We start from the raw sequence: 26,551 nt of genomic DNA on the forward strand, positions 1-26,551 counted from the left end.
CGCATAGTGGTGTGTATGTGTCCGATCACCAACTCACCAAGAGGACAGCTTCGACCAGTCAGTGTCATTCACTGCTTCACATCTCCTGATCAGGCCAAGACAACATAAACTCACTCCACATGTAGATACACTGCATCCACGACTACTCTACATGTACTCCAGGCTCACCAGCACATACATGTACACAGACCCTGTTCAGACCCGGTAATCTCAAAGGTCCCGAGTGATCCGATCACAAGTGGTCAGCGCTAAGTTCAGACCACATTCAGAGGTGGTCTGGGACACGTGTGGACACATATGAAGGACGCCCCACTCAGCTGACGTCTCTGAGCCGCTGCAGTTTAAACATATTTTCACATCTCAGTGTCTTTTTGTCAACACTGATCACCACATAATGATACTTTTTGAAGTTCACATCCATTCATTCATTCAGCCCCTCGTTCTCGCTCGCTCTCTCGCTCACACGGACACAAACCAAAGACTCAGACTGGGTGAAAACATAACCTCGTCCTCACAAACACAAGTGACAATGTCGTGTTTATTTGCCTACAGAACGGGGAAGTGGACACATTTTAATGACAGGTGCGGACACACGTACTTAACGATGTCCAATTGTGATCAGGTCTCTCAGGACGGGAGACAGGTCCATACATCACACACACACACACACACACACACACACACACACACACACAGCTGCCCACACACTGGTCAGTCCTGGTATCAGGGGGTGTCTGCTATAGAAGATCCTCTATAGAAGTCTTTTCACTACAGGAAGAATTTAGAAGCAAATAAATTAGCAAAATAGGCTGATAATTTAATTCATTGAACATGATGAATGAACATTTTCAGGTAAATCTGTTCAGGACAATAAGAATATTTGAGCGGTTTTAGTGCCAACATGACTTTAACTAGCATACTTCTGCATGTTTAGCAGTAACTTTGACTTGTTTGGCTACATGCATGGCAGTTAATGAGATATACGATATGCTTTGTCATGTCTGATTGCCCAGTAATGTAATAAAGAGAATAAGATATGCGTGGTCATATCTTATCACGTGTTTTAATGCTGGAAGACTCGTAGCCGTGCCACTTTGAAAAGGTCACCGCCCATTCCGTGACGTTATCTGAGAGCCAAAACAAAGCTCAACGATTTTTCTGATTTTAAATGTTTTATGTGTTTCATCCAAACTCTGGGGATACACGTCCGGAGTTTGTAGAAAAAAGTTGAGCTCCTGTTTTCCAGGGATCATTTGACGGAGGTGTCCGTGTCTTTCTTAGTGAGGCGGCTACTTCAGTCCTCAGCCTTAATATTGAGATCAAAGATTAAATACACTCAAGGTTTGATATGGATAGAAAACGATACGAGAGAATGTGAATTGATAGGTGAAGCATCTGCCTGTGAAAAGACTACTGCCTTTGTTGTGGTAATAACTGTGCAGTGATGTAATAAAGTGTGTTGTTGTGCACCAGCGAGCAGGTTCAGCTGTTTCAGTTCAGGATTCAATGTTTGGACGGTGGTCATCACTAATTCTAACAACAAAAGAGTTTTAGAACTGCACTTTAATTAAAAACAACATAATTAATGCTGTAAATAAAAAATAAATGAACCAAAGAGAACAAGGGTTTGTGACAAGGAGGGTGAACACAAGCATGAAGGTGTGTGTTTGCATCCATGTCATAATCACGGCTCAATTAAAAAATTAAATAATCAAATAGGTCTATATATATATATACATATATATATATATACAGTATGTCGACTGTATATAAAGATGGACGACGTGACAGCTCCACGTGGTGTCTCGATCGCCCCCTGGTGGCTGGCTCCAGTACAGGTCATGAATCCCACCTCCTCCACATTAACAGATGGGACATTGACCAAACTAAAACGTCAAAGTAGAAGTTAAAATTATGAAATGATTTTAAAAGGGGTCATGATTTACAACTGAGGCTGACTCGTGATTGGTCGAGTGCACGTATCGACGGGACCTGGCTTCCACGTCTCCATCCACCAATCACGGGCCCAGACTTAAAATGACGTCATCGGCGAACTACTGCAGCGTTCGTGTCTGGGATATTTTGGCTTCATTTCTGGATTGTGGGAAACACGTCGTCCATCTTTATTTACAGTCAGAGTAAGATTCGAGATGCAGATTAAAACTCGAACAAGAGTTCACTGGATATAAATCAATGGAGTAGTTTTAACGTAAACCTGCTAAATAACAAACAAACACAAAGGAAAATATAGTAACTGTGGCAGAGTTTGAGTTTGTTTCTCTGCCTCTGTGGGTGAGGAAGATGGAGTGACATTAATCTTTCACTCTTTCACTCTTTCAAGTTTTTTTCACCATCATTTGTTTCCATATTCTGGTAAAACTTTACTTTGGAGACGTAAAAATCTGAACCCACTACAAGGAGACAGTTTGAATTCTGCATTTTGCGGTTCAGGTGGCTCGACATGAATCCGTCCCTGCTGCTGGTGCACTCTGCATGTTACAGTGAATTTCTCTTGTGATGTCTCGTACCCCACTCCCATCCCCCCCACGGCTCAGGGTCCCATCTCACTCGGGTCTAATCTTGCAGGGTAACTTGTCATTTTCTCAGCAGCCACAGACTTGACGGTGGGCAAAATCTACGCCGCCATGATGATCATGGAGTACTACCGGCAGAGCAAGACGAAAAAGCTGCAGGCCCTGCGTGAGGAACAGGTAGACGCCAACCCAGAGAAATTCCTTGAACGCAGACATTTTTTTTCCTCCTCTTCTCTTTCTCCTCCTCCTCCTCCTCCTTCACCTGGTTCTCTCTCGTGACACCGCTGCCACTCTCCTTCAGACTGAACTTTTTCTCCTGCTAAATATGATTTTAAAAGCATCAGATCCCTCTCAGCCTGAGCCCTTTAGTTGCACGCTCCCTGAGAATCTGCCTCGTCCTTTTTCCAGCACCTTGTCGCTGCCTCTGTTTGTTTGTTTGTTCTTTGCGTGCTTGCCAGCAGAGGTTTTCCAGCTGTTTTAACTTTCTCCAGCTAGTCAGCAACTTCCCCCTCTGCCTCAAGTCTTCTGCTTCTTTTCCCCATGAGATGTTTGAACATGGTGGCGAGGATCCAGAGTTTGGAGGTTTACTCATTTACAGCGATTGTCTTTGTTGTCGATGATGTTTTGCATTTTGATGACGATGACGATGACGATGATGATGATGACGATGATGACGATGATGATACCACATGGCCTCACATTTTGTTCAGTGTCAGTGCTCTTCCCCCTCCTGTCGATGAATGTCCTTGAGATGCACTCGCTCCCGCTGCCTGGTCCACACTGTGAAACATCTCTCCACTCATGCAATACCTCCGGTTCACTCCAGCAACTCATTGACTGAGACACATCCAGGGTTCCCTCTCATCCAGGAAAACACTTTTCCACTCATGGAAACAACCTGGAAATTTGTCAAAATTATCTTTATTGTCCTGGAAATTATTTGAGTGTATTTGAGCTTCATGCATTTATCGTAAACGTGAGTGTGTGAAGCTGTGTAGTGTAACAGGAACGCCCTCTCCTGCAGCTCTCCTGTAACTACAGGCCAGTATGGGGGCATGTAACAACACCACTACTTTGATAACTCTCCTACCTCAGAGTTTCCTTACAGTTATTATTATTTTATTAATGCAGTGGTAGAGCAGAGTCATTTTTTTAATATGAGGGATTTATGTATGAGCCAGTGTTTAGAGTGTTCAAACGAATAAAATAACAAAAACAGGACCAACTGGAAATGTTGAGTGGGAACCCAGACATTTCTTGCAGTAGTAAATTTCAATTCTGCAGAACGAAGGAGCGTGTTGGTGACTGGAGAGCATGTTACTCTTTTTTATTTTTCATTTTTCCTTCCGAAGAGTTCGACCCTGCAGTCACAGTGTATGCTGGTATGTTCCTGAATGCAGCCATCCCATTGGACAGAATGGACTTGTCCAAACAGGCTCTCTCAACATCAGGCCTTTAACCGTCTGTGTCACTTTGTCCCACCGTCCGTCTCTCTGTCGTGCCTCTGTTTGTGATGCAGCACTTCAAAGAAGGAATCCACTCAGAAACCTCTTCACACTGTTATGAAGGTCACTTTGATATCTGATCATTTATTATTATTTTTACATAAGTGTTGTTTCGATGGAGTTTCAGATGATTTCTTTGTGTCTGCGTCTTAAAATCAAATATCAGTACATTTCTGGACTTCAGCAAACGTATGAGGAAAAATCCAATAAATTATTATTTATTTATTTAAACACAATTAATAAAGATCCAGTTTTGTCCCTCAGAATAAAACAGATTAGAAAATGAAAGTATCTGATGGGCGATTCTCACCCTTCGTGTTCGCTGCATTTCATAGCAACATAATCAAGACATCATTTATACTTTATGATGATGAATGATTGGTTAATCGAATAATCTCATTGGATGCAAATGTTTATGCATCACCACTGACTTCACAGTGACGCCGTGATGACATCATTTCTATTTAAGCTCCAGGTTGTGTAAATAGTCCTGAAGGATGCAGAGAAACCTGGAAACATTTATCTTTGAACAATGCACCACGTCAGTTTTTGGAACTTCTTCATAATGGGGAATCAGCTTTCTTTCTATTATTTGCAGAGATATCTTGGAAAATGTGTTTTTCAGACCATATATTTTTTAATTTATACAAATACAATTCACTGCTTCCAGCTAAGTTCGCTGTCAGGGAAGGTTTTTTAATTTAAATCAGGGCTGTAATTAGCTATTACTGTTATTACTGTGCACCATTACTGCATCTTTTTGATCATGGTAGCAAATGAAGTAAGCTACATTTTGACATTAAAGAAAGAAACAAAGAATTTCCATCCATGTCCTGAAGTGTAAATTACAGAGATCAGAGTTAAATGTGTGAAAGAGAAATGTAAAAGTAGACAAAATGCAAAAGCATCATGAAAATGAAGAAAAAAGGCTGCAAAGATCACAACAGTGTGGAGAACCAGGAAGTGGATTCTTTCTTTAACTCCTCCTCTGTTTGCTCATCTCTCTCTCTCCCCTCTCTTGTGTTTTCCTTGTGCCGAGTCTCGTCTTTGCTGAGTTTTTGTCACGTCTCTGATATTTCGTTGTGTTCCTGTTTGTCTGCGCTCCGTCCTCCTCCTGTCTGTTGTCTGTAACCCCTCGTTTCCTGTCTCCCATGTCATCTCCAAACCTCTGACGCTCTCCCTTTATGCTTCCAGGAAGAGATGGGACCTTGACTTATCAAGCTCTCCCTGTTTGGTCAATCCAGGTCGATTGTCACCAAGTTTCTTTAACCAGGAGCCATTCTCTCCGGTCCTGTGTGTTGGTGAATGTGTCTGTGGTGGTTGGTGGGATGTTGAGTTCCTGGGACCAGCGGCTCTGTATGTAATCAGTGCTGAGACTGATACATACGTCGCTGCTGAGACATATTCCATTAAAGCTGGTGGGGTTCCACAGTTCGTGTTTTCACCTCAATCCTCGTCTGCACAGTGAATTTTCTCAGGACGCGTCACTGGGGCTTTAGCTTTAGTGGCCAAAAATCCAGACTGTCCAGAGCAGGAAGGAGAGCCGATCCCTCCTCGGCACAGGAGATGACGCCTGGACAGGAACTGACAGACAGGCTGCGCTGTTACATCTGATCATTTGTGTCACAAGTTCATAGCTTAGTTTTTAGCTCAATAACTATGGGTTATTCTTTGTTAGCCAGCCTATGGCGCACATTTAGAAATAAATCGACCACATCAGAACGACTCCAGCAGTCAACTAACCACCCTGTGTTAAAATCTGTCAACTGGTTAAACTATAAAAACTAATCTAAAGCTTGACGAGCTTCCTGTCCAGCAGATCAGCCTCGTGTGTCTGACGAGGTTTGGACCTGATTCTGTTTCTGAACAGGCCTCGATCCATCAGCGCTCATTTAGCATCCAGCCTTTAGCCTCCCGGCTGTGGAGGGGCATGACACCAACTGTAGTGGTCATGAGGACTCCATTACCCAGGACCCCCTGGGAGCCACGCTGCCTGACCTCCGACCTGTCAGATGGAAGCACACGTTGCTTTTTAACACAACTGGTTCAGGATCAGATGTGTTCTTCCCACAAAAATGGCATAATACTCAAAAGATTCTGAGATCACAGCGATTGTTAAGCAGTGATTTTTGAGTAAAATGTCTTTTTACCTTTGTGTTTCATGAGTGTGGTATTTTGGTCCATGACCTGTGATTTAAGAGCAGTTTTACCTTTAATGCCAAAGGTAGAAGTTCCCCTCCGACACAGATCTGAGATCAGCCTTCCCTCCTCGAACTTCAGTCCAAAAAACGACTTTGTAACGTGTCTCTTTAAACACGAGTTCGAGGAGGTCAGCAGATCCCGATCAGTGGTCCGCCAGGGAACTTTACCTTGGATACCCACAGCCATGTGCTTGCCGATGGCGCCCCCATGTGGGTGCATGCTGCGAGTGCATCCTGTGTTTGTGTCCTGTGTCCGCCCCCTGTGTGCCTGATGCCAGCCTGCAGGCCATGTCGTGTATCTCACACAGAACCGAACGCCATTAATGTTTCAGCGCATGGAGCCGCCCCCTGAGGGAGGGGGCACGGAGGGCCAGGGGGGGCAGGGCGTGAACGGCCTCCCCAGCACCCAGCCCGACAACATCAACAGCATGTGAGTGCACCTGGGGGGGACAGGGGGGGCACATGTACTGTACTGACATGACTGAGACAGCAGAACACATTTATATCCTGTACTGTCCTACATGTTAATGCACTATATACATCCAGTCATTATATTTCAAATGTTGGCTCCTTCATCAGGTGATTAGGGAGGAACGATGTTTTTTAAGTGGTAAACTAATAATAATAATAAGCTCTATTCATTGAGCACCTTTCAAAACAAAAGGAAGCAACTTCAAGATCACACAGCGTTAGAGTAGAAAGTGTTACAGAGGAGAAAAGAGTCAAAACAAGATAAAGTCAAATTAGTTTGAGATTTAAATAGTCAGTAAAATCAGGACTAGGAGAAAGCAGATCTATAAATTTGTGTCTTTAAGAGATATTAATAAGGGGAGAAGGACTTTGTGCGTCTTTGTCACAACACAAATTGTCACTTATTCAACAATTGACTGCAAAAAGATTCACAGACTATTCGGGAAACTGTCTCCTGGTTTGTAATTCACCGACTTGTGTGTGTGTGTGTGTGTGTTAATGCCAGACCTCCGGAGGGTTGCATCCCCGAGAGCCAGTCGTGGGTGTCGGACAAAGCCCAGGAAATGTTTCAGAAGACGGGCAACTGGAGCCCAGACAGGCCGTACCCCGACGATCTCCACGACAACCGGCACAACCCGCAGGTAGGATGTGGTCGCGATGCGTCCGAGAGGTGGTTACAGTCCATCCTCATTTACAGCTGAACGATCACGTGACCGAGCTCGGATCAACGAAAAGCATTTTAATTACAGGTTGACATGTTAAAATGCATCAGTAAAAATCTGTCTGCTAAAAAAAATAAAGGCAAATTAAAGACAGTGACTGAGTGGAAAGTTAAATCCTCTCTTCAGGTGAATATTTATATTTTTGTGATTCGTATCTGACCTCAAATGAACCCGGATGAGCGTCTCAGGGATAAACGAGGACCAGTCAGAATCCATTGTGTTTCTAATTGAAGTCTTTCCTGTTAAAAACACAAGATATTACTTAAGAAGACTGAGAGCTGTTTGTCCTAAATCCACAAACCTCCGATGAACGACTCGTATCTGAAGAGCTGGACGTGGTTGTTGCTCCAGCAGAGAAGACTCATGTTTCTTTCTTCATCCTTCTGCTCAGAGCCATCTCCTGTTTACAGTCTTCCCATCTTCCCTTTCCTTGATGGTTTTCTTTTTTCCTCCTGGAGTTGGTGGATGTGTTTTATGACGTGCACCTTTTCCTCCTCACTGCCCCTTACTTCCACTTGTCTGTTGGGACGTCCCTTCTCCCCCAGCACCTCATCACTCACTTTAACCCCTTCCTCTAGTGTCCAGAGAAGAACGTTTCATTTCTGCACTGGTCAGGGTTTGGTTTTGGACCGAGACTTTATCCACAATCTCACAAAAATAGATTATTGGGATATGTGGTCTTCTAACTTATACACTGATCTCATACCTCAGTCGTTTTTAAAACCAAAACACAGGTTGCAACCATTGATGTAAATAAAGATGGAAGACTCCACTTCCCCCCACGACTCAGAAACGCTGTTGATGACGCCTGAGTCAGTCTGAGCTGTCAATCATGACCTTTGACTGTTCAAATAACCACTTCAAAACAAACCCACCAGAACCATGACAGAAACCATCTTTGCCTTGGCCCATGTCTCACCTGCTAACATGGAGAAGGCAGGGTTATCGACCTATACTGCAGGCAGCCACTAGGGGGGGCAAGCAAGGCACTTTGCCTCCACTCTTAGGGAGCCGTCATGTCGTCCATCTTTATTAAAGTCTACAGTTGCAACAGTTACTTTAAGTTGCCTAAATCCAACAAACTACAATAAACTTTACCTACGACTCATTGAATCTATTTCCTGGCCCGTTTCGTCAGCGAGCCCCTCCCCCTGTGTGAGTCCCCTCCCCCTCACAGACAGCGGTCACGCCCCCTCTCGTTGTGTTTTGCAGACGGTAGAGATGAGGGAGATGGGGCGCTATCACCCAGTGGATGGGCATGGGCGGACCCTCTCCATGCCCCGCCTCTCGGCAGACAACCAAGTGAGCACCTTCATCCCACCACCCTCACCTTCACCTCCACCCGTTAGCATCATGTATAATATCATTGTCCATTATCGTGAGGAAGTGAATTGGAAAAGTGTCTCCTTGCATCCCTGAAACTAAAACTTGTTTCTCAAACCGTGCAGCTTTATTCACGAACACACAGATTTTCTTTTCCTTCTGAAACAGTAAAAGACAAAATACAGGATACATATATTTGACATCACAATTACAGTAAGCAAACCATCAACGTACTTTTGGGGTCAACTGGGGACAAATTAGTGCTTTAGTTGAATTAAATTGTAGAATCCTGTATCTTTGATTTAATGGTAACAGTTCATATTCATGTATGTATGAAGTAGTTATTTGTGCTAATTCTTTATTCTGCTTTATTTCAAGATAACATTTATATTTCTAATATACATTAGTGTTACGGATCAGATATATTATTATTCATACTTTGCAATAAATACATTTCTGTAGATTCAAAGATTTTATTTTTCAACTCTCTGAATGGGAAACAAGGGTCAGGATGCAACGCAACAGGACTTTTATAAAAATCACTTCCTCTGTCCGGTTCCTCTGTTTGTCTTCCTCCCTCCTCCTCTTCCTCCATCTCCCAACCCTCACCCCTCCCTCACTCTCACCCTCCACTCCTCCACCCTCCTCCGCTTCGCTCTGAGAAATATCAGAACAGCGGAGCGTCATGCTGACGTTAGAGCAGCGTGTACGTCCGGGGTCGAGAGGCTGGATGAAGTGTCCTAGATATGTATGTAAATATATATCTAGAAGAACTGAACGTGTAGAATATTTTCCAAACCTGATCCATCTCCATTAAATCCTTGGTGTGTCTGTCTTGTGTAAACTGTGGCCAGAGTTAACGAGACAGTTCCACGGACTCATCACGTGCAGTTCGTACGAATTTCTGCAGCGTCTAAATCCAATCAAATGAAATCACACAGTGTCCAAATCACGCAACTTTATATCTGTGGTGAAAGGTTCGTAAACAACGGATGATTTGTTTGATCCCAGAAGTCCAGGGTCAAACTTAAAGCAACACTATATAACTTTTACTGAGCAACAGCGCCCTCTGCAGCCACACACGGTTCTGTTGGGCTCTGTGTCCGAGCAATTAACCAACTATATTACCCATGATCCTCTGCTTCCTGATCCAGAAGAGCAGCTGATGTAACAAATCCACCAAACTCTGTTCTAGAATTCTTCAGATTTAATAAGTTTCCTGTTGAATATTGGAGAATATTCATGGAGCGTGAGAAGAAGTGTTGTGATTACTAACAACTTTGGGTTTAATGCTTCTAACAAACATGCATATTTAGTTTTTACAGTTAAACCCCATGTTTAAAAAAGGATCATGTGATGTTACGACACACAGGATAGAGTCTAATAAAGGATGAAGCGTTTTTATTTCCTGTTGCTGGTTAAAAACCATGTCGTTCTCCCCATCGCTTCGACCTCTACTTCCTTTCAAATCATGTGTCCTGTGGGTTTCTCGAAGCATTTGTCACCAAAACGAAAGAAGCAGGAGCTGGAATGTACTTTTCAAAACGCTCAATGTATTTCCAAACATTTTCAGCGCAGAGGATTTATGTATCCTGTCACTCTGAGGCCTCTGGCTGCAGTTTCACACGTTCACGCACACACGCATGGCCACTCCGCCATGCCACTGCATCCATGTTGCTCTCACTTTGGTATGTTGGTTACTGCTGAAGTGTTTCTGTATGAGCGTTAACCGGAGACGCAGAGAGAATTAATGAGGCTCCCTAATACTTTGTGCTTGTGAAATAACATTGCAGTTGTACATCATCATCATACAAATAGTTTTGTAGCTGTAGAAGTATTGTGTATGTGTGTAATTTTTATATTTGTACAAATCAGTATGATTCCCATTCACTAACCATTACTTCTTTCATTAATAATTAGTTGTCAATAAGTAATTCATTTGTCTCGGGTTCGTCCAAGTTCAACAAAAGGAAAACGTGCTACAGCATTTTTGCCCCAGTTTGGACAGTGGGGATGAAATACACACGTACACAATATTGCTACAGATACAACACTTTTTCACACACTCACAAAAAGTGACACACTGACCTTTTTTCACAAGCACCAAATATTATTGACCACAGTTTGATTCCCTAAATATTTATACTGAGGACGGTGTTTTTTTGACAGAGGCAGAACTTTGAGGAGAGAAGAGTCTGTTAGTTGCAATTCATCTTAATTTATGATTTTAAGTCCCTGACACATTTAAGAGAATTAAGTGTAGACTGATTAGATTAACTGATTATTGGAACATTATTTTTGTTTGTAGTAACTTTTAGTCTGATTAGAGTTGATCAGTCGTACTTTACCCTCGTGCTGTGTTTGATGGTAAAACTGATGATCTGGACTGCAGAGCAAACACAACAGAAATATTTCAGATTGAGTTTCGTCTCCACAGGTGGAGCGCGGACGATCAGTTCTGTTCGCTGCTCTTTACTCCACCTGCATGACAACAACCTGAGTGTGATGTCTGCAGGTGGGAGCTTGTTTCTCTGCTAATGGTCCTGAATCATGCAGCACGAGTCCTGGTGTTGATGTAATTAGACGCTAACTTGAAGGAATTAACACAATTAGGACGTAACTCCACATGAAAAAAGGCAGAGGTGTGTGTGTGTGTCTGTGTGTGTGTTGTGTGTACAGTATACATGTGTGTCTGCACACTGTTACTTATTGTCTTCTAACACTGCTCTGCTTTACAGAGAGTTCATGCTGTCTCGGTAAGTGTGTGTGTGATTGTGTGTGTGTGTGTGTGGACGCAGATGCATCTTGTCCTCTGTCCTCTCTCGCTCACTGGCACCTCGCTCTTATTTGTGTGCTCTGTTCTTCTTCTGCAAATTAACTGGGTTCTCTCTTTCTCCTCTTTCTGTCCCTCCTTTCTTTCACATCCTTTTTTACCTTTCCTTAATCTTTATTCATCCCACCTTCATTTTCTTCCCTCCTTACCTGTCCCACATCTCCTTCATCCTCCTCCTCTCTCTCTGCCTTGATTTTCTTTTGGTCCTGGCGGCTACGCTATGTCGGGCCTTTGCTCTGTGTGTGTGTGTGTGTGTGTGTGTGTGTGTGTGTGTGTGTGTGTGTGTGTGTGTGTGTGTGTGTGTGTGTGTGTGTGTGCTACACTGCTCTGCTCTACGTATCATCTCTGTGTTTGCCTGCTCTGCAGCGGAGGAGACACAGGCCCCGTGGAAATAACCTCAGTGTATGTACCTCCCTCTTTCTCTCGACCTCTCTCTCTCTCTCTCCCTTCCTTCTTTTTCAAACTGGATCTGCACCAAATTGTACTTTTCTGGTTATTTGGCTCCATGAAGATGGCGTGAGTCTGACTGTCGGACATTAAACTGACTTCCTGACACTTGCAGACATGATTCAAAATCACAAACTCTCTCCAGAGGTTAAAGTCTCTGGGTTTTAATTCCTCGTCTGCCTTTTAATCAGCAGCCTCTCAGTTTGTATTTGTATTCTGTGCACACCAAGATCCTAGTCAGACGTTTGGGGGGCAGCAGGTGAAGGGTGATCAGTCGGGTGTCCGTCACACACAGGCTGCACAGTCCCTATTAGCTCACACATCACTTTATATCCACAAATAGAAATTCTCATGGTCATGTCGTCCATCTTTACCGAGGGGACTGACCCAAAACCACCCACGTGCACAGCTGTTGTGTTCACTGCTGTTGTCTGATGTGTGCGACACCACGGGCAGAAGTGAACTCTGCAGGTCCAGTGTCTTTAAAGAACTAATTCGTTTTCTTTCACTGTTGCCGCAGGGGACAAATGTGCATATTTGAAATGTTGAGTTTGCATAATAATAAATCTCAGTTCGAGTTTTCCTCACGTGAAACTGCTCAGAAGTCAGTTTACTGTGCTCGTCTGCAGACGCCATCTGAGCTGTGTTGATGCAGCGAACCCCACCCGCCTGCTGCTCAGAGCTTTTCAAATCCACTGCAGCAGAACTGTCTCTGTTCAGATCTACTTTGATCATCTCTCTTTCTGTCTCTCCATCTTTTCTTTGAGCTGTCCCAGCCTCTCTCTCTCTCTCTCTCTCTCTCTCTCTCTCTCTCTCTCTCTCTCTCTCTCTCTCTCTCTCTCTCTCTCTCTCTCTCTCGTGTCTGCTCGTGTCGAGGTCACTCTGCTCCTCCATTGTTGGTTCTCTGTGATGAGTTTCCCTGGAGATCTGCTACGCAGTGTGCGTGTGTGTGCGTGCGTGCGTATGTGTGTTCGTTCCTCTCCGTGCGTCACGTGTGTGTTTTTCTTTCTGCTGCATCGCTGCAGACTGGGTCAACAGTATATGACAAAAGCATGAACTGGCCTGATATGCAACTGTTGGCCTGTGCGGGGCACTGGCAGCGTGCCGGCATGTCATTAGTCGTGCATGACGTGGCCGAGCTGTGGATGTGATGGAGAGGAGGTGGTGCGCCTACGGGGGGAATTATGCTTTTAGTTGTGATTCAGTGGCCTGGACGGTGGAGTGAAAGTTGTTCAGAGGCAAAGTGGAGCTCTCATACATCGTCATCTTTAACCGTCGTGTCTGTCTCTAGTTAGATGACGCCATTGTTTTTAACTTTTCCTCTTTCTTGTTATGAACAGGGATCAAAAATAATTAAAGAAATATCCTGAGCCTGACACATACAGAGGGATAAACAATTAAAGATAAATTTGTAGAAACTATAACGTCACTCAGGAGAGCTCATATCTCCACCAAGGACCAAGAGTCTCCTTATGAAACCACATTTACCTTCACTACATCCAGACTTTTATTTTTCTCATCGAGGTCCATAAATTATTCCCTGAAAAATCTATGAAAATGTTCAAGAAAGAGAAAAAATAAATATATCTTGGATCCATCCCCTGTTCCGGATCCACACCAAACTTTGATGGGTTCTTTCCTGACCCAAACTGCATCCTTCCAACAAGTTTTGTGGTAATCCGCCCTGTGGTTTTTGTGTAATCTTGCACATACACAAACAAATATACCAACAAACAAACAGACAGGTAAAAAAAACCAAATACAGCTGCTTTAACCATCGATTACTTTCATGAAGGATTGATCCGCCAGATATTTTCTCAACTTTTAAATCAATATTCTCAAGATTTTTCTGGCTCGTGTCTCGTGCTTCCACCAAGTTTTCGTAGAAATCAGTACACGTTTAGTTTTAGTGCGATGCTTCTTCTTCTTCTTTGAGTTTTAAACAAACAAACAAACGTGACCTCGTTGGTGGAAGTAATCACAACCCAATTATCAGGGAGTTTGTTGTCAACGTAAATGTTTCATTCCAAAACAGACATCCAGAGAATGTGTCACATCATTTTAATGTGTGTGTGTGTGTGTGTGTAGATGTGTGACAACCTGCAGTATACTGTGCTGCCACCTACAGGACATGCATGGCTTGTGTGAAGCTGCTCAGAGAGTGTGCAGACTGCTGGGTGTGTGCAGTGCTGATCCTCTTCAGGACGGGGACTCCTCTTTGTGTTCGTCTTTGTTCGGCCGGCTGCCTGCAGACTGACAATGTGTGCTCGGTCGTCAGGGCGACATGAAGCTTTCAGGAGGGGGGGGGGGGTACTCAGAGCGTCCGCAGGGTCAGAAGAGTCTGACCTGAACCCAGAAGGAAAATCACAAAAGACTGGTTCCAGAACGCAGCATGTAGACTTTAACTGGAGAGAGTTCCGTGACATGTTTACGTATTCCTTAATGGAAAAGTTCAACCACACACACTGGCACACTTAATGCTTATAAAGCCAAGAGTAGAACATCTCTCATCTCTCGGACACTCTCTCCATCACGTCAGGCCTTGGTCCTGAATTGAAACTGTAAGATTTTAACATGCAAACCATCCTCGTGTTAACATCCTACAACTTCCCAACGATTTAGAGGAATAAAATCTGTAGGAAGTTCCTGTCGGGTTCTTGCAGAGCTCTTTGACCAGAATCTAAGGTTATGTCAGTTTACCTCATCTGCTCGGCCGCCATGTTTGATTCATGTCACACTCTGTGCTGGGGAACAGATATGGAACCAATGCGAGTCATCTTTGGACAAACGTATATATCTCAATATCTAAATCAATTCAAGTAGAAAGTTGACTGGAAAATTAACAAGATTATAGAGATTTAATTTCTTTCCGTATCAGCTTTAGCAAGATCCTCTACCGACATCTTCTTTGAGTTGTTAATAAACTTTCAATCTTTCCAACCTGGGTGTGACCTGAATGAAACACGGCTGCCACTTGGAAAACGTCCAGTGGGCTGCTCTGCCGTTGTGCATGTGAGGCATGGTTTCGACAGCCTTCCTTCATGCTTGCTCTGTGTCTCTCTGCCTGTCAGTTCCCTGTTGATCTCCGTCTGTTTCATTACCTCCATGTTTCGGTGGAGAAGCATGTGCTCGTTGATGGGTTAGCGGTCAGGGAACTCAGAAACCATTATAGTGTCTTGTGTCAGATCAGAGCCACACGGGACAACACCCAACCTGAATATGAATTGTCTGAGTGTGGTTAACCACCACCCAGTTTGACCCAAGTCATTTGATAGACGTACATGAGACAGGATCTGGCATTTAAACCACATGCAGCTCTGTAGCTGTGTCAACCGCTCAGTTAAAGTCAGTGAAGTGTGAAGACAACCGATTTCATTAAATCTCACCTCCTTTCTCCTTTCTTTCTCTTTCTCTCCCCCACTACTTTTTATCTCTTTTCTCCTCATCACCTCACTTCCTCTCCTCCCTTTTGTTCTCCCCTATCTGTTCTCCCCCTCCCCGTCTGTATTTCTTTGTCTCCCCTCTCTCCTTCGTCCTCACAGACCATCACCGACACCAGCCCGATGCGGCGCTCCACCTCCAGCCTGGTCCACGGGCGCACGGGCCGGGGTGTGAGGCTGGACGACTACTCCCTGGAGAGGGTGGTGTCCGAGGAGGGGAGGCACGGAGGAGGACGCAAGCACAGGGACAGGAGTCATCGCGCGTCACAGCGCTCGCTGACCAGATACACCGACGCAGACACGGGTGAGGCACTCATCACGGTCATCTGCACATGATTCCCAGAGAAATCAACGAAAATGTTGAAAAACGCTCTTTCCCGCAAATTCCTCCGTCCGCCCCTTGATCCAGATCCTTTCCAAACTTTAACGGGTTGTTCCCTGACCCATGATTATGATGGATTAGCAGCAGCATCGTTTGTAGCAGATTCATTTCAAATATCACCGGGTGGATCCTTCCCGGCCCAACATTACACCAGAGGATGTGGCCCCTGAATTGAGACACAGCAAATAATGTTCTTTAGTACTTACACAAGCATTTGTGATGAGTCGAGTGTTTTATTAACAAGACAAGAGTTTTCCTTTCAGCTGCTTTCAGGGAGAGTTGGTCCTTCTGAAGTTTCTCAGTTCTCACTCTCTGTACGTGTTCCTGTTAAATTCTAGAGTGTGACAGAGCGTAGACTGATAACAAATGATGTTCCTTAAAGAAATTAGAGAAGTTGTTCCATCTGGAAATAATGAAGACACGTGTACCGTAGCCATAATTTTGCATCGATGGTGATGAAACATTGTCGTCATGTCAAGCGTAACACGGCTGCATTATGCAGCGCCGCCTTAGAGCTCTGTGAAGGGTGACTCAGCCGCAGTTGTTGAGGCAATTAAGCAAAATCGCTGCGTTCATCGAGGTGAGAGGCAGCCGGCTCGTCGTCGCAGTCTCTACATTTTATGCAAGTCTTGGCACAAAGACGTCCTTGAAAAGAACATTGTGCGAGCACATAGTTCACTTCATCCCTCATTTGGAGAACAAATTGGATGCTTCAGCTGTAAAACTAATCCAACAAGGCTGCCACAGTTAAACTCTAAATCCCCTTTATAATTGGAGAGCGCTCTAATCTGATGGATCCTCTGCTTCCCACCCTCAGTCGTTTTAAATTACTTTTCCTTGTTCCCCCTTCAGGTTTTGCTTGGTTTTACCATAAAGTCATTTATTTTTTTTGTCTTTTCAGTTTAATATAACTTCCTATTGATTCTGCTACATGTCAGGATGTACATTGTAGATTCCCATGAGCCGGAGTGAGGCAGAAACAAGAAAACTTGGTCCAATAACTTCCAACAATGTGCATTAGGTACCCAAGAAACATGAGACCGATTGGCCAGATGGTGGCGCTGTAATTAAGAACTAAAAATCAAGTTTTAATTATCTGTTTGGTTCGCACCATAAGTCTGATTGACTTGAAATTTGAGTCAAGCTCAATGTGCTCCACACAAAAGTTCTATTGGACCTGAAAAAGCCAACATGATGGATTTTTTTGCCCACGAAGACAGTAGAACTTTCTTCATTGTGATGTTTGACAGCCTCACGGTACTGAGATACACATTTCTCTCTTTCATTCAAAATTTCTTTTGATTTGAATCTTTCATCCAAAACAGCAACTTTCAGGAAATTTTCTTTGTGTTCCTTTCCTCACGCTATATCTTGACAACGTAACGAATCCATTTGTATGTACAAACGTAAACTGAGACATCTCCTTGTTAGGGCTCGGCACAGACCTCAGCACCACCACTCAATCGGGTGACCTGCCACCCAAGGAGCGTGAACGGGACCGCGGCCGCACCAAGGACCGCCGTCACCATCATCACCACCACCACCACCACAGCTCTATGGACAAGGAGCGCTACAGCCACGACCGTCCCGACTACCCTCCCAGGCATCCGCACGACCACCACTGGTCCCGGTCGCCCAGCGAGGGGCCTGACGGGCGAGGTCACAGACAGGTGGGCTCCAAAGACACCAAGATTAATGCCAAGGGTCGTAAAATAGAGGCGACAGTTTCCACAAACTGTCCCATATAGTTTTCCTCTTTAATTTCCATATTTATGCCTGTGTTACCCAGCACAGGTTGGATAAAACCTCTTGTAGTTTTAATAAATGTTCCATTCTGTCATTATGGATATTTAAGTGCTGACGATACTACTTTACTAGTTGTACTATACTTATCATCAAAAACAATAGTGCTTATGTCATCATCAGTTGAGCACAGAGGAATATCATTTAAAAAAAGACTGTTTTTTTCTAGCACACCCAGGGGAAGGTTGGTTTTATGCTGCTTTCAGACATGACTGAGCTCCGGACATTTTGCTGAAATTATCCAGAGGGGCTGTGGGAACGCAAAAGTCCGAATCAGTAGATTTTCCTGCAAGCCCCCGAGTAACAACTCCGGAAGCATGCCGCGAGTGAGCCTATGTGAAAAGACTGACTTAACAAAGAGAATACAAATATGTCAGGATGAAAAAGAGGGGCCATTTATGTAGAAGACACCAAAGAGGATGTCCATATGGAGCTGTATGTGACAGTGTGATGTCCTGCGTCCTGCTGCTCCACACAGGCGCCACCCCTCTCCTGAACAGACAATCGATTGTCTGGAGTTCATGTCTGAAATCGGCTTCGGTAGTTTAATAAAACAACCAAGGAGAAGGTTTCCAGGGAGACGTGTTAAAGTCCCCAACCAGCAAGAGCAGTCAAAACAACATGAGTGCAACAGAAAACTGGAGAACAGACGAGAGACCGGAAGTAACATCGCAATCAACACACATCATTTTTAAATAGTCCACACAAAAGGTTCACACAGGGAAACAGATCATAAAACACTGACTTATTGATATCAATCTCTCTTTTTTCTGTTATGCTTTTTTCTTTGTCACTGTTTCTCTCTCTGTCCATTTTTCTTCAATGTGGGCTTCTTGGTGTCAATTTTTTGCCTCATCACTGTTTTTAAATGATTTTCAATGGTGCTTATCTCTTCTCTATCTATCTGTCTATCTATCTATCTATCTATCTATCTATCTATCTGTCTCATCTATCTATCTATCTATCTATCTATCTATCTATCTATCTATCTATCTATCTATCTGTCTCTCTATCTATCTATCTATCTATCTATCTGCTCTATCTATCTATCTATCTATCTATCTATCTACTATCTATCTATCTATCTATCTATCTATCTATCTATCTATCTATCTATCTATCTCTCTTCTATCTATCTATCTATCTATCTATCTATCTATCTATCTATCTATCCATCTATCTATCTATCTATCTATCTATCTATCTATCTATCTATCTATCTATCTATCTATCTATCTCTTTCTATCTATCTATCTATCTATCTATCTATCTATTCATCTATCTATCTATCTATCTATCTATCTATCTATCTATCTGTCTATCTATCTATCTATCTATCTATCCTATCTATCTATCTATCTATCTATCTATCTATCTATCTATCTATCTATCTATCTATCTATCTATCTATCTATCTATCTATCTATCTATCTATCTATCTATCTATCTATCTATCTATCTATCTATCTATCTATCTATCTATCTATCTATCTATCTATCTATCTATCTATCTATCTATCTATCTATCTATCTATCTATCTATCTATCTATCTATCTATCTATCTATCTATCTATCTATTTATCTATCTATCTATCTATCTGTTCACCACCTCTCTGCTCTATTCTGGTCTCTGTTGTTGTGGTGCGTTTTGATTTTCCTTGTTTACATTTTGCTGTAGGGCAGTAGTTCGGTGAGCGGCAGCCCGGTCCCCTCCACCTCGGGGACCAGCACTCCACGGAGAGGTCGTCGCCAGCTGCCCCAGACCCCTGCTGTCCCCCGTCCACATGTCACCTACTCCCCCGCTGTCCGCAAGCCCAGCTACGGGCCCCCAGGGCCGGGCCGTCTGCGCTCACCCTCGCCCAGACACTTCTCCCCACCAGATCACGACAGAGGCTACCACCACCGACCCCCGTCACGCCAGGGCTCTCCCCATCACGGGGGTTCGTCATCGCATCACGGCTCGCCACGCTCCCCAAGGAACCAGTCCCCTCGCTCGCCCCTCCATGGCTCACCTAGGTCCCCTCACCGAGGCCGCTGGAGTGGGCCTCCGCCTGGGGACAGCCTGGAGGGAGACGGGCCCTTCTATGAGCATGATTATGAGTATGAGCGGCACCATGAGCCCCCTGCCTATGAGCAAAGCCTCTCCCATGGCAACCCACATCCACATGGGGGAAATCCTCACCCACACCCACGCTCACCAAGGACTGCCCGCCATGGGCCCCCTCCGGCCCCTCACCCGCACCCACGGAGGGTCCCCAATGGCTACCGTTCATCCTCACCTTCCCCACATCGACGGGGACCACCCGGGGCACCCCCCCACCCGCACCACCGCCCCCCCCATGCCAGAGGGCCCCGCAAGGGCCTGCATGAACCTTACAGTGAGACGGACGAAGATGACTGGTGCTAGCGACGACAGGGAGCGAGGGATACGGGCAGGAGAGGAGAAGAGTAGCAGCAGCCTCCGGTGCTCTGGCCTTGGATATGTAGACTTTATTAAAGCAGTGGTGGTGGAAACGTTGAGGGGGGTTGGACGCCCCCCAAACCCTCTACCCCCACCCCTTGGACTCTGAATGAGATGGGGGGCGGAGGGGAGGGGGGTGATGGTGCTGCTGTAGCCTTTTACACATTTTGTGTAAGACTCAAATCAGCGACAGAGCAGCACACGAATATAACCAGAAAGACACAGCCAAGATAACTAGGGCAAGGCCCAGGCACAGTTTACCTCTGCCTCTCTGTCTCAGAACTACACTTCCCAGAATTCTCTGCTTGACCAGCAAGGCCAGGCTGCAGGAGAAAGAGAAGGCGTGGGAACAGAAAACAAGGGAGGAGCATGTCGCTGTAAAACCGGCCGTTGATCATTGCTGTTTACGAGGCCTAAAAGCACTTCTCCCAGACTGACGCGTGATTGGTTAGTTTCATCAGACGTGTGCTATCTGTCGCCGGCCAGTTTGCTGATGTAAAAGCCTGAAAACGAGTTGGAACGCAGCTCCACAGATACGTTTAAAGAAAAATACACAAAAAGCCAGGACCCCCCCAACCCTTACATGCCAAGCTATGCCTCCAGAAAATCAAACTTGAACAATGAAGAACAAAATGAATCTTTACATGACAAACAATGAAAAGAAAAAAGGGAGAACAACCACTTTATCTTTAACCTTTTTCCTTTCCAAGGGACAGAACCAGGAAGCTCCGCCTATACTGCAAAAACCAGCCAATCACAGCGCTGGCTGATATTTGATGAGTTTTATCATCTCTGTTTACTGTTAAAGACTCACCTAATGCTGACAGAACTGGTGTGGCATCACTTCCTGTCCGGCGGCGGTGGTAGTGGAGGGGGGCGGGACACGGCGTGGGCTCACTTCCTGTTTGAGTCCGCTACGGGGGGGGCCAACTCAGTTAACTAGAGAAGGGAGTCGGACACTCGGTAAAGCCCCCTCCTCCTCCTCCTCCTCCTCCTCCTCCTCGGTTACTCATCTCAGCGCACGGCGAAAAGGGTGACCTGACAGGAAATGACATCACACGGTTGACTGGGGCGGAGGAGAGGAAAGGAGGGATGGGGAAAAAGACTAATTTCTTCTGTATTTCTTCTATCGATTACTTCTCCTTCTTGTTCTTCTTCGGACATTGGAGCTTGGTTCTTCTGTTGCATTCGCTCAGCCTCCTTTGGTCTTTTTCCGAGTCCAAAATTTGATGGAAACCTGCATGATTGATTAAATACATACTAGAGAGGAAGTCTAACTGGTGTGGGTGGGACCTGGGGGCTTTATAGGAAACTTTGCTTCTTTAGGTTTACAAAAGAAGTTCTCTTCTTTCAATCTCTCTCTCTCTCTCATCTTAGGCGTAATTTTCGGTTCCGTTTTGCCCGAAACAGGCTTTGACAGTTGGCTAATTTCTTTGTCTGCCGATACGGTTCAAAGGCTACATCTCTGCAACCTTTTAAACGACGGGAAACGCTGCAGGATCACGTTAAAGTTTCCTGTTGCTCCTGAGAAAGAAGAGGGAGAAAGAGTGGAGAGAGGCGGACTTCTACCACACTTGATTTATTATTGTTAATGATGATAGTCTTATGAATAATGATATCAATGTCAATGCAAAATGACGATGACAATGATGATGATGATTGACTGATTGATAGAACTGTAGATTTGTTGTCATGTTACTTGGAGTTCAAGTTGGCTATGCTACGTCCATCTTGTTTACATCCTTTATGTTTTTATTCCCCTGTTTAATAACGTTTACCGGGTTCCTGATGCCTTCACGGAACATTTCGGGGCAATGGCGGCTTGGGGAGCATCTCACTTTGCAGCGTTGCGTGTTGTAACGCAACTCTCTCTGCAGAACAGTGGAGGGGGAGACCAGGGGAGTTTCTCTGTACCTGACCTGCAATGATTGGTGGGGTCAGTACTCTTGTCAAGGCAACCCAAAGATCAAGAATCCATGTTCAGAGCCAGGGGTATTTCAGTTTGTTGACAATGAAGAAACCTCTGCTCTTTCCACTGCAGAGGATTGCGTTTAGTTTTAGTGAGGTTAGAGTTTTACCAAGGTTGAATTCTTCCGCTTGCTGCCAAAAAACTACAAATCTCCATCTTTGTTTGGTTCTGTAGTTTCGAACAAAATCGGTTGCCAGCAGTGACAGCACAGTATTGGTGGAACAGTGTTGGTGTGAGTATTAGGTGGTGGTGTTTTTATTTTTGCCACCAGGGTGCCGTTAACAGCACACATTTTCCACCCTGCCTTCCCCCTCTACAGGACAGCCTCCAGGCCACATCCTCGTTTCTAGACCTTCTCTTATATCTTATCTAGGTGAGATATACAGACACAAGTCTCGTCCTGGTCAGGACACGTAGGATGTAGCCTGGGAAATGCCATATCTGTCCGTTTGTAGGTCCGTCCCTCTGTCTGCCTGACTGTGCCAATGCTGACCCCCCCTCCAGCCCCTACTCTCAGGTCTGGATAACCAGAGAACAGTCACCAAATCACCAATCCAATCATGTGAGGTTGTAGCAAAGCTGACACCTCCTCTGCCAAAACCCACTTCAGTATTCACCAACCTCTCTTTCCTCATTTACCTTTTTCTTTTTCTGTCCATTTACTTTAACTTTCGTTCTTTTCGTTCTTGCCAGAGAGTGACACTGAGGACACTCGAGGCTTCGCAGGACAGAAACACTCAGAACTGATGGTTTCATCCTTGTTTTTATGAGGGACAACAATTATTTATTGACTATTCAATAACTCTAGGACAAGATGATAAAATAGAGATGATATAGATGATAACCTACAGATGAATCTAGATATTATACCGTAGATGTAGTTATAGGTAACAGACAGAGAATAAATAGAGTTTCAGATATTTATTTATTTTGCACACCGTTCATGCTCATGGCACGGTCTACGATTTAGCTACTCTTTTAACCTCGCGCTGTTGTCTTCGCAGTCGGAGAAGCCAGTTAACGAACCCCAGTTCACAAGTTTTGACTCTATGCAGACCTCATAATAATCCTCATCGTATTATTTTGGAGGAGAAACTGCGACGCTGTGGTACTGTAATACGGATTAATGAAACTGGAGCGCACGGATCTGAGAAAATGTGAAGATGGACACCACTTTTGCACACGTCACTCGACATCACACCCACAATGACCCCCTTGTCTTTCATGGGCCTCTGTCGCTGTCTTTTTCCCCCTCGTCTTCCGGCTGATTCCTTTTCCCTCCCACCATCTTTCTCTCCTCTCCCGAAATGTGTTGCCTCCACGCCAACTAGTCGAGCAAAGCGTAGTGATAATGGGAATAGGGGATCTGTTTTTGCTGATTGTCTATATGTCAAGGTGTCGAGGGGCACAAACCTGAACCCCCTCTGCTCTTACCTTCCTTCTAGGGAGGTTACGGCAGGTTGGGAAGCTTCCCCAAAACCCCCCTACAGAGCCACAGTGCCTTCTGTATCAGAGTCACATTCGTCACCCCCCCAAGCTCCTCACCCAAAGTCACTCCCGTCCGCCACCTCCTCACCCTCTGTAGTAGATGAGATCAACCACACTACGCCTTAAAAGTCGAGTCCCCGCGGCTCCCGTGCTAGCATAGAAATTGGGAGAGCGGTGAATTGAGACTGGGCCATGGTGAGGAATAAGCCAAGAGTCTAAACTTGACAAAGGGAAATCAGGACTTTGGACTTAGTCGCTGAAAATTTGTTAAAAACATTCAAAGACTTTTGCAAAGTTTGCCAGTAAATCAAAAGAGCCTCGCGTTTTTTTGACTTTAAAAGACTCAACTGGTCATTGTTACCCTCTTGGCTTCACCTCCCTGTCAGGCGTGGCACAAGGGCGCCATTTTGTGTCCATCCCAGAGATGTCCTAGGTCCAGTTTCAGGCGGTGTAGTGAGAGGTTTACAGAGGTGCAAAGCGGTTCGCTTACTTCTCAGGTCCCTCTAGAGTTAGGTAGCTAGATAGTTAGACAATGTGGGGAAGAGTCGGCTACGAAACCAGCAGGCCTCGGATTGAGTTATTGTATGGTTTTACCTGGCATTGCGTCAGACATGTTGACCCCACCCCCTCTCTCTCCTTTCACTAACCCACATCAACAGCCTGCACCAACACTCCACACCAAGCGTGTTGACGGACAGGCCGGAAAAAAACCACCTCCATTTTTGGCTCCACGACACCACTCGCTTGTCCAGAATTGTAACAGCGGATCCAAAATGGCCGACACACAACACTGCCCTTGTGTGAAAGCATGTTGTGTGCGCACTTTCCCAGAAGAAATCCCATTCTTTGGAAAACAAAGTGAACATTTGATCTTTTTTGTTGTTATTGTTGTTGTTTTGCTTCTATTTCTTTTCTTTTTTTGTGAACGGGATCGTGGGGGGAGGGGTTGCAAGGTTTTTTTTGCGCAGTCACCGCTTCTCTTCCACATTCGCTTTCTGTGTCGTCACCTCCAGCTTCCGTCACCCATCGGCCCCTTGATTCATCGTTTGTTCCCATTGATTCTTCGTCCCGGGACGAAGGAAGAACTAACAACCGCACCCACCCATCCACTCAGTCGGATGTGAAATTGTGTCAGTGGGTCAGTCGTGAGGCGCCGTGTCGACAGAAACACGAATAAGGGCTCTCTTTAAAAAATACAAACTTACCAGTGGGTTTTAATGTACAGTAGTGCTGCCAAAAGTTGTGCTTATGTAGCTGAAGCCACGCCGTGGTCTCCCCTTTGTACAGCACTAGATGTGTGCATGCGTGTGTGTGTAGGGGGGTCAAGAGTGAGGCGGGGAGGGAGGGGGCGGGGTCAAAAGGTGATGAGAGAGAGATTTTAATGATGTGAAGCTGTGTGGGGGCAGTTATGGGGGTTTGGGGGAGCAGAGGTCGTAGTGATGTTAACACACAATTTCACAATGGCACTGGACCACATTTCCGCTCATCTTCATGCTCTGAAGCCATGTTATCACCTCGCCACGGGGGCTACTGCGACAGGGAGACATTTACTGTGTGTGTGTGTTGGTCTGACAGTGTGTAAGAGTGTGTGTGTGTTGTTGTGACAGTGTGTAAGAGTGTGTGTGCAGTTATTTTGAAAAGCGTTTTGAGCCACAACTGAACTTTCTCATTATAAGTTGATCTGGTAATTTATTTATTTATTTTAATAGTCACACAGCCGATAGAAAATTGGCTGTTGAGCTGATTTATCTGGAAAGAACGTGAAAAATCCTCACTAAAATTTAATGAGCTCTTCCCTTCTTGTACTGAGGGAATCAGAAATGTGCACTGTACATATTTTCAAAGATAATATGAGATAAATTTAACTATAAGAATTAATTCTAAGCAATGTTTCTAAGCATCTTCTTCACAAGTTAAGATATAAAAAGGAAATTGGAATTTGAGAATCAACAACCAGAGATGTTTTATTTGATTATTGACTCTAATCAATTTATTTTTCACTGTATTTTTGATTTGTCTATTAAATGACTAATTGTGTGTGTGTGTGTGTGTGTGTGTGTGTGTGTGTGCGTGTGCGTGTGCGTGTCCTGACACCATCAGCTACAGTAGGTTACCCTCAGTGCCTTACACTGTACAGGACACAGTGATTTCTCCATCTGAGCAGTGTCACAGCACGCACGCAAACTTTTACCGTCCTCGCCGCCATCCTCTTTGTCTCACCCAATCTCTCCCTCTCTCCCATGCCACGTGTCGTATGTTTCGGTTCTGTAATTCCTGTGTATATAATCCATAAAGTTTCTGAAAAACTGTCTCATCTCACTGTTTTTCATTCTTCTCTCTCCTCAGCATCTTCAAACACAGAGTTGTCTCCTCATTCTGGTTCCTCCACCACATTGTATGTAATTCCACTCATTAACACAGGGTGGCGGGATTGAGCTTCATCACTCATTATGAAAAGTGTGTGTGTGTGTGTGTGTGTGTGTGTGTGTGTGTGTGTGTGTGTGTGTGTGTGTGTGCAGGTTGAACGAGTTCGTGTTCTTCAGTGTGTGGGAGTGTTTTGTCTGTGAGCGTCTGTGGAGCCCAGCAGGTTTTAGGACTGAATCTATCATTTCTAGTCATTTTATTTCTGTGGACACATGTACTTGAAGCTGCATTCATCTTGTTTGGCCACTAGGGGGAAAAATAATTAAAAAAACAAGGTCAAAAAACGATGTATTGTAACTTCAAAAAGTCGTAATAGCTAAATTTGTCATTTCTCTGCAATCTCTCAACACAGCGCCACCTTGATGTTAACATTCACAACGGAGTCGATTATTATGTGCACAACTTTAGAAAACTCCTGAAACGTGCCAGGCTCCATACGTGTGTGTGTGTGTGTGTGTGTGTGTGTGTGTGTGATTTACAGTAAACCTGATTTCTCAAAGAGACGTAGGTGAATGGTCTCCAGCTGTCGCTATAGCAACCCTCAAGG

At 44.6% G+C, this 26,551-nt stretch overlaps 1 protein-coding gene across 1 annotated transcript in view; it reads left to right on the plus strand.

Annotated features, from left to right (window-relative positions):
* The window catches only part of cacna1ab (calcium channel, voltage-dependent, P/Q type, alpha 1A subunit, b), a 128,259-nt gene extending 103,363 nt beyond the window's left edge, over positions 1 to 24,896 (plus strand). The window contains exons 42-49 of the mRNA XM_047341552.1: positions 2,611 to 2,711; positions 6,549 to 6,670; positions 7,217 to 7,352; positions 8,646 to 8,735; positions 11,956 to 11,991; positions 15,579 to 15,780; positions 17,290 to 17,528; positions 19,341 to 24,896. Coding sequence (XP_047197508.1) covers positions 2,611 to 2,711; positions 6,549 to 6,670; positions 7,217 to 7,352; positions 8,646 to 8,735; positions 11,956 to 11,991; positions 15,579 to 15,780; positions 17,290 to 17,528; positions 19,341 to 20,069 — 1,655 coding nt within the window. The 3' untranslated portion in view covers positions 20,070 to 24,896. The remainder of the gene's footprint in view (positions 1 to 2,610; positions 2,712 to 6,548; positions 6,671 to 7,216; positions 7,353 to 8,645; positions 8,736 to 11,955; positions 11,992 to 15,578; positions 15,781 to 17,289; positions 17,529 to 19,340) is intronic.
* The last annotated feature ends 1,655 nt before the right edge of the window (positions 24,897 to 26,551 follow it).

Source organism: Hippoglossus stenolepis, chromosome 2 (genome assembly GCF_022539355.2).
Source record: "Hippoglossus stenolepis isolate QCI-W04-F060 chromosome 2, HSTE1.2, whole genome shotgun sequence".
Classification (NCBI taxonomy): Eukaryota; Metazoa; Chordata; class Actinopteri; order Pleuronectiformes; family Pleuronectidae; genus Hippoglossus; species Hippoglossus stenolepis.